This window comes from Muntiacus reevesi, chromosome 14 (assembly GCF_963930625.1).
Source record: "Muntiacus reevesi chromosome 14, mMunRee1.1, whole genome shotgun sequence".
In the NCBI taxonomy this organism is placed as follows: Eukaryota; Metazoa; Chordata; class Mammalia; order Artiodactyla; family Cervidae; genus Muntiacus; species Muntiacus reevesi.
In genome coordinates this window covers 36,203,268-36,221,755 of record NC_089262.1, presented here as the reverse complement: position 1 = coordinate 36,221,755, position 18,488 = coordinate 36,203,268, and the positions used below count along the sequence as shown (strand labels likewise).

General features: G+C 40.3%; 1 protein-coding gene across 1 annotated transcript in view; it reads left to right on the top strand.

Annotated features, from left to right (window-relative positions):
- Positions 1–18,488, top strand: part of PLCXD3 (phosphatidylinositol specific phospholipase C X domain containing 3) — a 181,725-nt gene that overhangs the window by 108,469 nt on the left and 54,768 nt on the right. The window contains exon 2 of the mRNA XM_065905656.1: positions 4,298–5,006. Coding sequence (XP_065761728.1) covers positions 4,298–5,006 — 709 coding nt within the window. The remainder of the gene's footprint in view (positions 1–4,297; positions 5,007–18,488) is intronic.

Here is an 18,488-nt window from a genome sequence, read left to right as displayed (position 1 = left end):
TACTGGTGGGGTGCCGATGGTTTCTTCTTCTGCTTGCTGTTTTTAATTTTTATTTTTACATTACCTTTTTTTATCCGAATAATAAGTCCCAAGTAGCTCAGTGGTAAAGAATCCACCTGCCAATGAAGGGGACTTCAGAAAAGTGGGTTTGATCCTTCAATCCTTGAAGGAGGAAATGGCAACCTACTGCAGTATTCTTGCCAGGATAATCCCATGGACAGAGGAGCCTGGCAGGCTACAGTCCTTGGGGTCACAAAGAGTTGGACATGACTGAGCAACTGAACACACATACACACAACAAATTAATATTTTTATTAACATGTTGCAAACAATAACAGCTCATTTCTGAAAGAACAAATCTAGTCATATTTAATTCCCTTTTTGCTTGCTTCCAATTATGTCTTCTACCAGATTACAGAAGTAATCAATTTCTTTCATCCACCTTTTCTTCACATGCCTGCAAATCAATTATTAATTTTTTAAATGTTATAAATTAACCCTTATTTTGAGGGCTTATTAATTTATTTGTACCTATTTCAATCTTAGATCATTTCATTATAACTCTTCTTAAGCTTGCTTTTTTCTTTATTTAAACATAGTCTTGCTGTGTATTAAACCATAGTACAATTTAGTTTCTTCATTTATATTAGCCATTGACTGAACAATAACTAATAAGTCAACATGCAGTAATTTAAATCTCTATTAAAATTTGTCAATGCCAGCTCCAAACACAGTTTTCTTTATTCAGAAAGTGTTGACATTTTCTTCCCATATCATCTACCAAAGATAAATAGATCAGATAGTTTCAGATAAAATTAATGTGGATTTCTATATTTTTTTGATTACCACTCATTGTTTGAAAAATTCCATTAATTCTAAGGAGTTTTCTGTTCCAAATCTTAAAGGTAATGATTTTCAGGATATCAAAGTATTTTTCAAAATATTTTCTCTAACAACCTACCATGGCATCTGAAATTCATACTCTTGTGATTCCTGTGGGTTGTTTAATGCTAGACAAAGATACATGTAGATGCCTGTAGACACAGGTTGACATATATATGGAATATAGACAAAGACAAATATTGCATCACTGATAACATTTGCTTTAAATAGCTTATTAAAGGTCCTGAGGTGATGATAATAAATTTAGAGATGTTTGTGTGTTTGTGTGTATGTGTGTGCATGTGCACATATTGGGTTGGAAGAGTGAAAAATCTAGAAAAAGCTGTACCTCAATGCATGTAGATTAAGAATGAGCAACAATGTGTGAGAAAGCCTGAGTAACAGATGGGAAATAATAATATCTGCCTTTTCTCATGCATGTAAAGTCCAGAATATATTAATTTAATTTTACCTATTTAATAAGTCATGGCCAAGAATTAAAGGAGGCTTTAAAAATAAAATTGAAATAATTTTTCTTTTTTGGTTCCAATAATATTTTAAATGGCAATCTGTACTTACAGATAAATCATACGTGTGTTCGTTGCTACATTTATGGAGGTTTAATATTTGTAACTGCTAAAAATAAATGATTAAATATGTTCTCCCTAGGAAGAAATTCTACTAAATTTGGAAGTAACTTTAGAGAGAGCTTTCACTTTTTCTGAGAGGCAATATCTGTGAAGAAAATAGTCTATTAGCTAATTATTAAATACTATTAATTGTGTTAACCTGCAAGAAAAAGTAATTGTTTATTCAATATGTAAAGTGTACCCGACTTCATATACATTCACAGTTGCCCAAATGCAGGGTCAAGTTTAATGTTAAGATACCAGTATTGTACTTCTCTCTTACCTTATTTCTCTCTTCCTCTATTCCTGTGACTGCCTGTGCTTTCCAAAGTATAGATGGTAATACTGATTGTCTACTTGTGAAACAGGCTTCTTCATTGAAATAAGCCCACAAGGCTTAAAGATCAACCCAAAATAGAGGAAAAGGAAAAGATTTAGATGCAGCATTTGGGAAGTGATGAGTCCCTATAAATTCTACTTTATGGTCACTTATGCCACCTACCTGGAAAACCAGTTCTTGGACTTCCCTGGTGGTCCGGTGTTTAAGACTTTGCTGTCCAATGCAGGGAGTGTGGATTTGATCCCTAGATAGGGAAGCTAAGATCCCACATGCCTCATGGCTACAAAAACCAAAGGCATAAAACAGAAACAGTATTGCAACAAAATAAAGATTTTTAAAATGGTCTGCATCAAAAATCTTTTTTAAAAAGAGAAAACCTGTGCTAATTAGTAGAGTAAATTCTTGGTTTACAGAAGTAGAAGATGATCTTTTGAATTTTAAAATACTGATTAAATGGGATTTTAAAAATTATTATCATACAAACCATTTGGTCTGTTGGACTCCACTGTGTACTATTACTGTTGAATCACTAAGTCATGTCTGACTCATTGCGACCCCTCTTTGCTGGACTGCAGCAGGCCAGGCTTCCCCATCCTTCATTCAGTTCAGCTTAGTTGCACAGTCATGTTCAGTTCTTTGTGACCCCATGGAAAGCAGCATACCAGGCTTCCCTGTCCATCACTAACTCCTGGAGCTTGCTCAAACTCAAGTCCATAGAGTCAGTGATGCCATCCAACCATCTTGTCCTCTGTCATCCCCTTCTCCTCCCGCCTTCAATCTTTCCCAACATCAGGGTCTTTTCCAATGAGTCAGTTCTTCACAGCAGGTAGAAAGTATTGGAGTTTCAACTTCAACATCAGTCCTTCCAATGAACACCCAGGGCTGATCTCCTTTAGGATGGACTGGTTGGATCTCCTTGCAGTCCTAGGGACTCTCAAGAGTCTTCTCCAACACCACAGTTCAAAAACATCAATTCTTCAGTGCTCAGTTCTCTTTCTTGTCCAACTCACATCCATACATGACTACTGGAAAAACCATAGCTTTGACTAGACGGACCTTTGTTGGCAAAGTAATGTCTCTGCTTTTTAATATGCTGTCTAGGTTGGTCATAGCTTTTCTTCCAAAGAGCAAGTGTTTTTTAATTTCATGGCTTCAGTCACCATCTGCAGTGATTTTGGAGCCCCCCAAAATAAAGTCAGCCACTGTTTCCACTGTTTCCCCATCTATTTCCCATGAAGTGATGGGACCAGATGCCATGATTTTAGTTTTCTGAATGTTGAGTTTTAAGCCAACTTTTTCACTCTTTTTCACTTTCATCAAGAGGCTCTTTAGTTCTTCTTTGCTTTTTGACATAAGGGTGGTGTCATCTGCATATCTGATGTTATTGATATTTCTCCCGGCAATCTTGATTCCAGCTTGTGCTTCATCCAGCACAAGCACAGTGTTCCTCATGATGGACTCCACACACAAGTTAAATAAGCGGGTGACAATATACAGCCTTGATGTACTCCTTTCCCAATTTAGAACCAGTCCATTGTTCCATGTCTAGTTCTAACTGTTGCTTCTTGATCTGCATATAGATTTCTCAGGAGGCAGGTCAGGTGGTCTGGTATTCCCATCTCTTGAAGAATTCTCCAGTTTGTTGTGATCCACACAGTTAAAGGCTTTGGTGTAATCAATAAAGCAGAAGTAGATGTTTTTCTGGAACTCTCTTGCTTTTTTGATAATCCAACAGATGTTGGCAATTTGATCTATGGTTCCTCTGCCTTTTCTAAATCCAGCTTGAACATCTGAAAGTTCCCAGTTCACATACTGTTGAAGCCTGCTTGGAGAATTTTGAGCATTAGTTTGCTAGCATGTGAGATGAGTGCAATTGTGTGGTAGTTTGAGGATTCTTTGGGATTGCCTTTCTTAGGGATTGGAATGAAAACTGACCTTTTCCAGTCCTGTGGTCACTTCTGATTTTTCCAAATTTGCTGGTTTATTGAGTGCAGCACTTTCACAGCATCATCTTTTAGTATTTGAAAAGCTCAACTGGAATTCCATCACCTTCACTAGCTTTGCTTGTAGTAATGCTTCCTAAGGTCCACTTGTCTTTGCATTCCAGGATATCTAGGTGAGTGATCACACCATCATGGTTATCTTGGTCATGAAGATCTTTTTTGTATAGTTCTTCTGTGTATTATTGCCACCTCTTCTTAACATCTGCTGTTTTTGTTTGCTCAAATTCATGTCCATTGAGTCAGTGATGCCATCCAACTATCTCATACTAGGTTACAAAAAGAAAAAAAAGACCCTTCTAAGACACTTGGATGTACTAGGTGAATGTTCCTTAGTGTTTCCTTTGGCTCATTTGAGGCAGAAATATGGACTCGGCAAGAGGAAAAGAAGTTGGGTAAGACAAAGGCCTGAAATGTAACCATGTTGTGTCTTCTTATTCTTTTAGGATCTCATGACTCCTTCAGCTTCTACATTGATGAAGCCTCTCCAGTGGGGCCTGAACAGCCAGAAACTGTCCAGAATTTTGTCTCTGTATTTGGAACTGTGGCCAAAAAGCTGATGCGAAAATGGCTAGCCACTCAAACCATGAACTTTACCGGCCAGCTAGGAGCTGGGATCCGTTACTTTGATCTTCGAATTTCCACCAAGCCGAGAGACCCCGACAATGAACTCTACTTTGCTCATGGTTTGTTCAGTGCCAAAGTCAATGAAGGTCTTGAGGAGATCAATGCATTCCTCACAGATCACCAGAAGGAGGTGGTATTCTTGGACTTCAACCACTTTTATGGGATGCAGAAATATCACCATGAAAAACTGGTCCAAATGCTGAAAGACATCTATGGAAATAAAATGTGCCCAGCGATCTTTGCCCAGGAAGTGAGTCTGAAGTACCTGTGGGAGAAGGACTGCCAAGTGCTGGTCTTCTACCACAGTCCAGTGGCTCTGGAAGTGCCGTTTCTCTGGCCTGGGCAGATGATGCCAGCACCCTGGGCTAACACCACAGACCCGGAGAAACTGATCCAGTTTCTCCAGGCGTCCATCACGGAGAGAAGGAAGAAGGGGTCGTTTTTCATATCTCAGGTGGTGCTGACTCCCAAAGCAAGCACCGTGGTCAAAGGGGTGGCCAGTGGCCTCAGAGAAACTATCACAGAAAGGTAAGTGTCCTTAAGTTCTCAGGGGGAATGTTTAAGCACTTTAACCCAACTTCAAAGAGCTGTTAAGTGATGGAGCTGATTCACACCCATGTATGTTAGTTTCCCAGGGCAGTCACAACAAAGTGCCACAAACTGGGTGGCTTAAAACAGAAGAAATTTACCACCCCTCAGTTCCAGAGGCTATAAGTCTGAAATCCAGGTGTCAGCAGGCTGGCTCCTTCTGAGGGCTCTGTGGGAGAATCTTTTCCATGCCACTCCCCTAACTTCTGGTGATAGTTGGCATCCCTTGTGGTCCTTAGCTTACAGATGCATCACTCCCATCTCTGCCTCCATCTTTACATGACATTCTTCCCTGTTTCTCTGTCATCTCTTCATATAAGGACAATATTCATATTGGATTAGGAACTACCCTAGTGACTTCTTCTTAATTACATCTGTAAATGTCCTATTTTCAAATAAGTTCACACTTAACAGATGCTGTGAATTAGGACTTCAGTATGTAATTTTGTGGGCTTTCCTGATGGCTCAGCAGTAAAGAATCCACCTGCAATCCAGGAGACGGATCCCTGGGTCTGGAAGATCCCCTGGAGAAGGAAATGGCAACCCATTCCAGTATTCTTGCCTAGGAAATTCCATGAACCGAGGAGGCAGAACCTGGCGGGCTACAGTCCATGGGGTTGCAAAAAGTCAGACCCAATTTAGCAACTAATCAACAACAATAACACCATGTCATTTTGTAAGACACAGATCAACCCACAGGAACATGGATTTTTCTTTTTGCTTTTGCTGCACCACACAGCTTGCTGGGTTTTAGTTACCCAACCAGAGATCAAACCTGGACCTCTTGCAGTGGAAGTGTGGAAACCTAACCACTGGATCATCCAGGGAAGTCCCACGTTTTGCATTTTGACTCCATATCTAGTTATCTTTTCATAGCACTCCTTTTCATATGTGCTTAGCATTATACAGATGACAAAGCTGTTTCTCTACTGTTTTCAGAGTATTTTCACATACCTGATTCCAATTGACCTGCATAATAATCCTGGGAAGTAGACACTATGTTACAGATAAAAAACTTCAGAGACATGAAATATTTTGCCTAAAGCCACTTGAGCAATGAATAATGAGCCAAAGATTCAAACCCCATTTTCCCCAAGTTGTGTTCTATGTCTTTACACTTTATTCAAAACAACAATCAGTCTCCAGAGAGTAGGCATTCCACTGGTCAAGCCCCTACACACCTGCAGGGCAGTGGTCACCTGTGAGCCACAGTTAGCAATCACAAAAGGCGTCTGTAACTCACTCCCCAGTACAACATGTATCATTGTACATATTGCTTATTCTTTTGAGTTAAAGTATTAAACAAGGCAAACATTGAAAAGCAAACACGGTTCTTATCACAACTTTTAACTTTAATTGGTACTTTGAATTATGGTAAGGAGACAGAGAATGAATGTTTTGCTCAAGGTCTTGTAGGGAAAACAAGAAAATGAAAAGACTGAGCAATGAAAATGCTATGGATGGCCTTTAGAGGTGAAAATGCTAGATGGTGGGAAATGGGAGGTGAAATTTGTAATGGGGCAGGAACAGATTTGTACGAAGGCTTTTAGGCAGGCTACAGGGAATGTCATCCTATGAGCCATGGGGAGCTAGAAAATGACATTTAACAGTGGAGTGACTTGACCGGGTCTACATTTGCAGTGGATAACAGGTAAATCATGGGGGGTAAATGGAATGGAGAGACTCAGCAGTTAAGAAGTGTGTGGAACTGTTTTAGCAATCATATGGAGGCTCAAGTGAGGAAGTGAGAAAATGGAGAAGGGGACAGTATGCAACAGCAAAAGTTAGAATGACTGTTTGGCTATGTGGTGTGAATAAGAGAAAAGAGAAGTAGAATGAGTGATGGATGCATTCACAGAGGCAAAAAACAAAGATACAGGGACTTGGTTAAAACATGAGAAAGATCCAATCAGGGTTATGTTAAATTTTTTGCTCAGTCCCTCAGTCATATGTAACTCTTAGGGATCCCATGGATTGTAGCCCACCCATGGACTCCTTGTCCATGGAATTTTTCAGGTAAGAATACTAGAGTGGGTTGCCATTTCTTCTTCCAGGGGATCTTCCCAACTTAGGGAATGAACCCACATCTCTTGTGCCTCCTGCACTGGCAGGCGGATTCTCTACCACTGTGCCACCTAGGAAGCCCTATGCCAAATTTAAAGTACTAGAAAGACATCCAAGTAGAGATGGCCAGTTGATCATCAGGAATATATGTTAACTTCTTTGGGAAACATATTTTTTGGCAACAACAGGCACAGGACCTTGGAGAGGAAGAATTCCTCCATACAAAATTATAACTTCCTTCTGTTACTCAGATATTTGCTAGGATCTCCCTGTTCCTTTGATACAAATAAGATTCCCAACCCTTCACTGTACACTGTAAGAAAGTGTAAAGCCTTCCCTAAAATTTCTGCTGATGTCTAGTTTTCTTCCATTCATACAGAATGAGCCCTTGCTCTTCTGGATTTGTGTCATTTTATGAATTGATTGTCCAAGGTGGCCTGTCCATGTTCCACCCTCTATAACCTGAGACGTGAAACTTGCTTCTTGCTTAATTTCTATATAATAGTTTATTCAGACTTTACTAAGGATCTGAGCAGACAAGGGAGGTTTTATAATCATAATGTAGGTGATTTAAACTTGATCTTCAGATTCATCTGGAATTATGAATCTCCTGACCTGGAATATCGTCTGATGACGTCTGTACCACTTTTCACCCTAGACTCATGCCCTCTGACAGAATCTTCTCCTTATCCTTTTCTCACCTGTCTTCTCCCCTTACCCCCATATTGCAGTGGAGGCACTACACTCTCCTCTAGATTATTACACCAAACTATCCACCTCTCTCCCTGGCCCTAAGCCTACATTCACTTAGTCCCATCAATGTGTTCATCAGAACAAGAAGAGTTTTTCTTTAATAGAACCACTTTCTATAAAAATTAATTGCTCTCATAACTAACAATTTACCACTTATCTTACCTATTTAAAAATGAGGGCATTATATATACAGAAAAATGTGTTGTTTTCAAACTTACCCCATATAGCCCCGAGATTTTGAGAAATTCCCACTAGAGGTGGGGAAGGGGCAGGAGAGGGTGACTGACTCTAATTTTCTTCATTCTTGCTGCAACTTTAATTAAGAAATAAAAACCTTTACTTCCAACATTTACATATTGGACCTGAAAGGAATCTTCCCTTCCAGCTTTACCTTCTGCTGTTTTAGTCTGTGCTTAGGAAAACACTTTTCCATACAATTTACCTACTTTGCCTTTGGCCAGGAACCACACCCTGATTCCATACTTGTGTAGGGAATAGCCTTTGGGAAGCCATGAAGGAAAATCTACTCAAGGAACAAATGACTTTCATTTTTCTCTCTTATGGACTTTCATGCAGTGTAGGATTTTACAAGTTATAAATTGAACCGGTTTCTGGTTACATATGCTCTAGTACAGCATTAACAAAATAGGATTTATAGAATAAAGATTAGAAAAGTTAGGAGAGTATTGAAAATATTAATGTATATCTACACAACTCTCCCAAAAGAATCACAATGCACATTAGCATATAAAAGGCACTAGCCAATATTTTAGTGAATAATCCTATTTAAATTTAACTAATACAATTTTTTCCAAGCACTTAATTTTTTTCCAGATAACACTTATTAACACCCCATGGAATTAATTTGGACAGAATGTCCTCAGCCATCTGCTCTGATTCAGAACTTCTCATTTGCCTCTGGCTTATATATCTGGAATAGTAGAGCTGTTTCAGTAAAAAGGGAGGTTCCCCGGGTAGTGCTAGTGGTAAAGAATCCACCTGCAAGTAGATGTAAGAGATGTGGGTTCTATCCCTGGGTTAGAAAGATTCTCTGGAGGAGTGCATGGCAACCCACCCTAGTACTCTTGCCTGGAGAATCCCAGGAACAGAGGAGCCTGGAGGGCTACAGTCCGTAGGATTGCAAAGAGTCAGACCTGCCTGAAGCAACTGAGCATGCAATATGCACATCAGTAAAAAAGGGGCTTCTCTGTTGGCTCAATGATCCCTGGGTTGGGAAGATCCCCTGGAGAAGAAATTACAACCCACTCCAGTATTCTTGCCTGGGAAATCCCACAGACAGTAGCCTGGTGGGCTATAATCCACATGGTCACAAGAGTCAGCACGACTTAGCATTTAAACAGTAACAACAGCAAATCAATGAAAAGAGGGAGTGGAAAAAGAATTTAAAAAGTAGAAATGAAGACCCTATAGGTAGAGTCAACCTTTTGTCTCTAGAATTATGCATATGACTTGCAAATGATTTGTGAAAATGTCTGAACCTGACCATAATACTTGTGCTATAAGCATTCTCAGTGGAGCTTGTCTCAGTACTCAAAGACCTTCTTTTAAACCAATTGCAAAGCCTGTGTTTGCCAATGGTGTTAATGTGATATCCAGAGGTTTAGTTTGGTTTGGACGTATTTCCGCTATCTGGGTATGCCTAGGACAGAGCTTCACTGGTGGCTCAGACAGTAAAGAATCTGCCTGCAATGCAGGAGACCTGGGTTCTATCCCTGGTTGGGAAGATCCCCTGGAGAAGGGAATGGCTACCCACTCCAGTATTCTTGCCTGGAGAATTCCATGGACGGAAGAGCCTGGTGGGCTACAGTCCATGGGTTCACAAACCGTCTGGCATGACTAAGCAACTGACACTTTCACTTTCTATAGGGAAATGTCATTGTCAGTCCTCGGATGATGCCTTGCAAAAGTGACTTACTCCTGAAACAGTGAAAGAACACTTGACTCTCTGAAAACATATTTCCTTTCTCTTTTCACCAAGTGATGAAGCCCACAAAAAAGAGTTTTTCTGAACTTTTCTTTTGCTATTGTGCCAAAGCTGCTTATTCAGAAAGTCCTTTTCCACCAAAGAGGAAGTCTCTAGGCAATGTTAAGACGTCTCTGGACTTTGGTGTATTTTCATTTGTGAAATTTGGAGTTTGAATTCAATTATCTCCAAGATCTTTCTGGGTTCTAAAAATCCTACATTTCTGCACCTGAAAAGTTTCTCTATAATTTTTTATTATGTTTAATATTTGGGTTAACAAAACTCTGAGCACATGAATTTAGAAAACAGTGTTTTAATATGTGGGTGGCTTTCAGGGAAATTAAATCCAGCTTGGATTTAGGTACCATAACTTTCAATCTGGCCACCGGTTCCAAATACTGCAGATGTGTTCTCTACATTTTAGTAATGCCAAAAGACACAGATTTTAATTTCTTAAAGACCTATTTTTAATTTATTTTTCAAACACCAGCTTTTGCACCTCACCCCCACGGAATTCACACCTTCTTAAAAAGAAGGTGCATAACTTGAGTCAAGTCCTTCTCTAATTTGTGGAAGTTTATTAAATCATAGGTTTTTTAGTTAAAAAAATTCATTAGACCACCTGTCAGAATATTTAAGGAGCAGTGTGTTTTTGTAAATAAATTGATGCTGGATTAATTTAGACAGTTTTTATACAAGTCAACAATTTAGATGATGATGATGAAGATAACAGTAATAGTAATGATGATTTATTAAGTACTCTCTATGGTGTCTCAGTGGTAATGAGTCTGCCTGCCAATGCAGGAGATGCTGGTTCGATCCCTAGATCGGGAAGATGTGCTAGAAAGAAGGAAGGAAATGGCAACCTGAGCCAGTATTCTTGCCTGGGAAATCCCATGGACGGAGGAGCCTAGCAGGCTATAGTCCATGGGGTCACAAGAGTGAGACACAACTCGCTGACTAAACACACTCACACAGAAACACACACTTGTTCAAAACTAATTGCCCTGCCCACTGATTCTCATGATCACAGTCATTGCCTTGAAGGTAAGGCAGAAGGATGTGGGTAGGTTTTAATGGCACTTTCATCCAGCTGAGGGAAGGAAGGCAACTACATTTGTTGAGCCCTCTTTCTGTGCCAGGCACTGTGCTAAGTGTTTTACACTAATTGTATCCATTTAATCTTCCCTGCAGCCTTACAAATTAGGCGTCACATCCATTAGAGATGGAAAACGCAGTCTGAGAAATGTCTAGCACCTTGCTCAAAGTCACATATTAGTTTAGCAAAGACAGGTTTATTATTTGGGTCTGACTCCAAGTCCCATGTTTACTTCTATAAATTAGGTGCGATTCACATTTCTTAGCAGTGAGTGCATATAGTACATCATTTGTCATCTTGGAGGGCAGAATCAGATCTGAGGCGTTGGGAAGGTAAAGTATACTGGAAGTGGAGTGGGCAAGACTATGAAAGAGCATATATTAAGTGTAGGCTTTGCCTCAAGATAGCATGCTGCCAGGGGTCCCCCAAGGATGCACTGCTGTTGAATAATAAAAAGGAAGGGAACTTTGAGGTTACCTGGCTCTATCCTCCTTGCTTTGTGCCTATTGCTCATTTGACTATTTTCCATTTAGTAAGGAAACTGAGGCTGGAGGAATGCTAAAATGTAGCCTAACATCACAGAGCTGTTGGCAAAAGTGGAATCATAATCCAGGTCTCCCAGCTTGCAGACAGAGTTCCACCCTCCACACCTCAGGGAGGAATGTGGGCAGAAAATAGACAGGAAGACTAGGATGGTTCAGTGACCATCAAGCTGCAGGAAACAACGTGGAAGAGCGAACCAGCTCTCAGCCTGCACTGTTCCCAACATAACGTGGTGCTCTGGAAACTTGAATGGAGGGGGTCAGAGGTTGGGCCTAGGATGCTCTATGGATTTTGTTCCTAGCTGACCTTCACAGGGCCCTCTCTCTTTCTGCTTTGAAAGCACAGTGGACTTTTTGTCCATTCAGTGGAGACACTCCAGCTCACAACAGGTCCCCAGAGAACACCCCTGCTGCTTGATTTACCCTGTCAGTGCCTGGACTCAGCAGGTATGGGCTGGTCTCTGAGGAGTTGCTCCCTTGCAGCATCACTCAACATAGCAGTTCTGGGGAGCAAAGAAACACCTCACTGAGGGAATGGGAATCAAAATGGTTCCAATGCTACAGGTGACATCAATCTTCATGAAGAACAACTTTCTGGCTCCACCTCCAGACCATGTGGCCAAATATGTCAGAGCGTTAGTCGTTGTTCAGTCACTCAGTTGTGTCTGACTCTTTGTGACCCCGTGGACTGCAGCACGCCAGGCCTCCCTGTCCATCACCAGCTCCCGGAGTTTACTCAGACTCATGTCCATTGAGTCAGTGATGCCATCCAACCGTCTCATTCTCTGTTGTTCCCTTCTCCTCCTGCCTTCAATCTTTCCCAGCATCAGTCATTCTTAAAAAGTCAGCTCTTCGCATCAGGTGGCCCAAGTACTGGAGCTTCAGCTTCAGCATTAGTCCTGCCAATGAATATTCAGGGTTGATTTCCTTTAGATTGACTGGTTCGATCTCCTTGCAGTCCAAGGGACTCTCAAGAGTCTTCTTTAGCACCGCAGTTCAAAACCATCAATTCTTCAATGCTCAGAGCATTGGTAGAGCAGATCTATTATCAGTCTATTCTGTAAAAGGGAAAGTTGCTTTCTCAGGCTACATATGCCTAAGAAGAAAGAATATCAAAGGCATCATGTAAAATCAGTATTAGAATAATCATTGTTTACAAGATGCTGGCATCGTGTTTCATTTTTCAACATATATTTATCAGAAGCTTCATTTATTCAGCAGATGATATTCCCAACTTGCAATTTAGAAAACCAGAGGTCAAAAAGGTTAAATAATTTGTTCAGATGGTGGTGTGAGCTAGTCCTGGGATCAAATCAGAATCTGCTATTTTGAAAAAACTTTAATTTGCAAAGATAGACTCGTGTTCATAGCAGCACTATTTATAATAACCAAGACAAGGAAACAGTCCAAGTGCCTATCAAAAGATAATTGGTTTAAGAAAGATAAGGGGTGTGTGTGTGTGCATGTGCATGCACACGCATACTCACTTGAGCAAATGTGCTCAGTCATATCAGATTCTTTGTGACCCTATGGACTGTAGCTTGTCAGGCTCCTCTGTCCATGGGATTTTCCAGGCAAGAATAATGGAGTGGGTTGCCATTTCCTCCTCCAAGAGACCTTTCAACCCAGCGATCAAACTGTGTCTCCTGCATTGCAGACAAGTTCTTTACTGCTGAGTCACTGGGGAAGCCATATATATGCACACTGGGATATTACTCAGTCATAAAAAGAATGAAATGTTGCAATTTACATCAACATGGGTGAACCTAGAGATTATCTTACTAACTGAAGAAAGTTCCACAGAGAAAGACAAATGTATGATATCACTTATATGAGGAACATAAAAAGTAATACAAATAAACCTATATGCAAAACAGAAATAGATTCACAGACATGGAAAACAAATTTATGGTTTCCAAAGAGATTATAGGGGAAAGAGAGGGATGGATAAATTGGAAGTATGGGATTAATAGGTACAAGCTACTATATATAAGACAGATAGTGAAGTGGAATCATTCAGTTGTGTCCGACTCTTTACAACCCCATGGACTGTAGCCTACCAGGCTCCTCCATCCATGAGATTTTCCAGGCAAGGACACTGGAGTGAGTTGCCATTTCCTTTTCCAGGGGATCTTCCCAACCCAGAGATCGAACCCGGGTCTCCCTACATTGCAGGCAGATTCTTTACCATTTGAGCCATCGGGGAAGCCCAAAGCAACAAGTATTTGCTGTGAAGCACAGGGAACTGTATTCAATATATTACAATAGCCTATAATGGAAAATAATCTGAAAAAATTATATACATGATGGATTCACTTTGCTGTATACCTGAAACTGACACAATATTGTAAATCGATTATACTCCAGTTTGAAGAAAGAATCTAGGTCTTTTGAACCACCAGAAGAAGGAATCTGGCTTGTAAATTAGAAGGAAGCTCCAGAAAGCAAATTTTCTTCTAGCCCAGGTCTTGGCAAACTGAGCAGTGCTCTGCCACCCTCTGAGGTTGTGATTCATGAGTCTGATGTTCAAAGAGTTTGATTTCTAACACATAAGGCTCACTTTGAATAACACAGCTCTTGTTTGCAGACAAGGTGTGCCTCAACTGTCCCCACCCACAGATGCACTTGGTTTTAAGCAATCTAAAAAGAGAGTCAACTCCAAGATTTATCTATCAGTCCCTCCCCACCCCAGGTTCAGGTTATTTCTTCCTTAAATCTAAGCTATGACTCCTGTAAGGTCAAATTTTCTTGTCCTATCATTAAGGTAGAGCTGCCCATCATCAATTTCCTAATAATTGTTGTAGTTGTTGTTCAGTCACTAGGTCATATCAGACTCCTTGAAAATCCCATGGACTGCAGCACATCAGGTTCCTCTGTCTTCCATCATCTCCTGGAGTTTGCTCAGATTCATGTACATTTAGTCAGTGGTGCTATCTAACCATCTCATCTTCTGTCACTCCCTTCTCCTTTGCCTTCAGTCTTTCCCAGCATCAGAGTCTTTTCCAAAGAGTCAGCACTTTGCATCAGGTGGCCAGAGTATTGGAACTTCAGCTCCAGCATCAGTCCTTCCAATGGATATTAAGGGTTGATTTCCTTTAGGGTTGACCTGTTCAATATCCCTGCAGTCCAATGAACTCTCAAGAGTCTTCTCCAGACCCACAGTTTGAAAGCATTGGTTCTTCGGCACTCAGCCTCCATCATGATCCAAATAATGGTCCTCTGCTATTCTCTCCCTTGTATCTTCTCTCCCACGTCATGGATGATTGTGCTTCAAAAACACAAGCAAAGGCTCCTAGGAGGGATTCTTTCTTCCCTTGGGCTCTAAAGCACACCTCATGGAAGAAGCCTTAGTAACTTCCAGATTCAGTGTCTTTCACCAAAACCAATTAATATTTCAGCATCAATTAACATCACGACTCTTTGCAACCCAATGGACTCCCCAGCTCTGATTTCAAACAGTAAAAAAAAAAAAAAAAAAAGAAAAGAAAAAGATTCTGTAACAGCTTCCAACCATGAGGCTCTGTGACAGAAGAGTGATTTTAGCCCAGGTCATGCTGGGGTATGGAAGGAGGGAGGGCTGTCTATAACTCTTTCTTAACAACTTTGACCCAAGAGTTTTTGAAGCAGGTGTGCACATAAAAGCTTTTGCTCTCCTTCATTCTGCTGATGTTGTAAAATGAAAGTACAGGCAAATGTAGATAGGTACCTTTCATTATCTGTAGCAGGAGAGCCAAAGACTAGAGAGAATTGCCAAACTACTGAGAAGTCAGATGCTCATTCAGTGCTTGCTGAGTGTGTATGTGTGTGTTTGTGTCTGTGTATGTGTGTATGTGTGGAGAGGGTGCCACCTGAGTGTGTGTGTGTGAGAGAGAGAGAGAGAGAAAGAGAGAGAAAAAGCATACTTTTCCAAAAAACACAGCTTAGGGTAGAGGTCTACTCACTCTACTAAATCTCTCTGGAGCTCCGTTTTCTTAGATGGAGTTGCTGGAGTTTAATATCTAAAGAAAAACTAACCTAGTGTATAGCTGGCATTCACAAAGAGGTAAGAGCAGGGAGGTTGATGGGGGTAGAAGGAATAAAGAGGAAATGTCCAGGCAGCAGGGATGTTTAGTCAGCCAGGTCAAGGCACAGTAGGGTGGACATTCAGCCAGCAACTAAGGGGAGGGGAGGCTTATTTGGGACTTGAAAAGAACTGTGCTGCGAACTATCAAGCAGTTGAGTGAGTAAGAGGTTTCTGATTCAAGAATTAAAATGGACCATATCTGTATCACATTCTGAGACTGGGAGGAGGGGGCCTTAGGCAAGACACACACCGTAGAAACCATGAACATCCCAGTAAGAGAGGATAGGAATGACTTGTTGGTGACTTAAGGGAAGGTTTAAAGGAAGCAGATGTCCTCTCTAGGTTGGAAGCTATCAGAACAAATATATAATTGGCTATCTCAGTATGTCTTATCTATAGGACTAGAGTGAGGATAAACTATAACTGGTAAAGAAGTCATAGTAGTTTGTTTTAGTCTAGTGAGGTCAATGTTTCATATTTTGTGGGTGATGTTTCTGTGTTGAGACAAAATTACAAAATATCTTTTTTATCTCACTTCCTTATGATCTCGAGTAATCTTGTCTGGGGTTGGTATTCTGGGAGAGTATGTCCAACAGGAAGAGAACATGACCTTGTTGTGAAAGTCAGGTCAGCTTCCAGATGTCAGGATTTGCTTTTAAATTTCTTTTCATTTACCTCCTTTAAGTGCACTTATTCCCATTTTGTTCAAAAACCTCTGATGTGAATTAGGCTTTATATGTGCTTTTTTTGTTATTCTTTTTCTCATTAAAACAGCTGAGACTGTATCTGTGCAGATTCCCGGACCATTTTGACAATGAGACAAATCAAAGAGTTGTTGAAAAACTAGCCCAAGGCTTGTCTATTGAAATGCAAGTTTATCAGATTGAGCCATACTGAAAATCAGGATTCTCTGTGGCTTAGGTTTCTGCCTATCTGTTTGGACAGGGATCGGAAATGACTGACAATGAGTATAAGGAATTCCAGGTGGTAGAGGCCAGAGGGATTGAAACTGGAAAAGAAATGTGAGCACACAGCATTTTGTAGACGGAATTGCTGATTCTTTGATATTGGTGAACATTCCAACTTCTTCCTCAAGGTATTACAACTTATTCAGGGAAGAAAGAAGCAGAAGGTGAGGTGGCCAACAGTCATATTTTCAACTGAATATTTGTCTTGCCCTTTTGGCAGGGGAGCTATATTTCTCTCAGTCTTGGTTGAATGAGTGCCACTGAAGGCTTGTTTGTGTTGGGTGTACTTGGAAGGCACAGCTTTGGATGTTGTTGTTCAGCCGCTCAGTCCTGCCTACTCTGTGCAACCCTGTGGCCTGCAGCATGCCAGGCTTCCCTGTCCTTTACCATCTCCTGGAGTCTGCTCAAATTCGCGTCCATTGAGTCGATGATGCCATCCAACCATCTCATCCTCTATTGACCCCTTCTCCTCCTACCCTCAATCTTTCCCACCATCAGGAACTTTTCCAGTGAGCTGGCTCTTTGCATCAGGTGGCCAAAGTATTGGAGCTTTAGCTTCAGCATCAGTCCTTCCAATGAGTATTCAGGGTTGATTTTCTTTAGGATTGACTGGTTTGCTCCCCTTGCAGTCCAAGGGACTCTCAAAAGTCTTCTCCAGGACCACAGTTCAAAAGCATTAGTTCTCCGGCACTCAGCCTTTTTTGTTGTCCATCTCTTACATCAGTACATACATAGTGGGAAAAACATAATTTTAACTGTATGGACCTTTGTTGGCAAAGTAATGTCTCTGCTTTTTAATATACTGTCTAGGTTTGTCATAGCTTTTCTTCCAAGGAACAAGCGTCTTTTAATTTCATGGCTGCGGTCACTGTCTGCAGTTTAGCTTTGGATGACTGATCTATTAATTGCCAAGGGTGATCCCAACAACTATAAGTGCTTATTTAAGTGAGATGATATAAGCCAAATCTTCCCTGCTAGAAGTGGGCTCCCCCTAACAAAATTGTTAAATAGTCTCTAATAACTTGCTAACATCACTCTAGGCAATGACATTTCAGCTTTTAACTTATATTCAGTTGACAGAATGTTTTCTTTCATAATCTTTTCAATATAACAGCAATTTTTAAAAAGTTGGATATATGAAATTTTCTCAGTTTATCTGGCCTGGGAGGACTTCAGAAGAAAATACTACACATATTAACCAAAGACACTAATTTTGACTTTATTATATGAAGCGCAAATCTTCTGGATCTTGCCCTGTATGTCTGGGATTATAGCCTATTTCTAATTAACTTATTTTAAAGTACTAAAAATAATTAGATAAGACTAGTTAGAGACTTGCTTGCCATAATTGACTTTTTTATCCCAGAAATCACAAGTATAGCTTGAATTTTGGCTTTAAAATATTCCTTCCTCCTACCCACTCATTGCTTATTTCCCTGTGGCCTCAGCTGTTAAAAGAAAAGAAGCTTACAAGTTGTTTCTGGAACTGTGGCATCCTATCCTGAAGGAGCAGTATGTGGAGGTGAGATTGTAATGTGTGATTTCATTAGTGGATGCTAAAAGCACAGGATGCCCTTTGGAAATGTATGTGAGATTTGGCCAATGTAAAACTGAGCAAATTCATCAAATAACTGCTGCTTATCTAAAATACTAAACAGAAAAGCTGTTGCTCTTATGATTTAGCTCAGGTTCAAAAATGAACCAGTCATGAAAATAACTAACACCATAATGCCAGAAAAAGTGATTCATGAAAATACATCTTTCAGATCTTTGCGATTCATTTTGGAAGGATTTAATTTATATTTTCTATTTCTCCAAATAAAATATTTGTAATGCTTACCTTGTCATGAATAGACTGTAGGGAAACTTCGTCAAGAGCATGGTTCAATCTAAGTTCAATCTGTTAACAGAAACCATATGTGGATTCAGGGAAGATATGGTGGATCTGT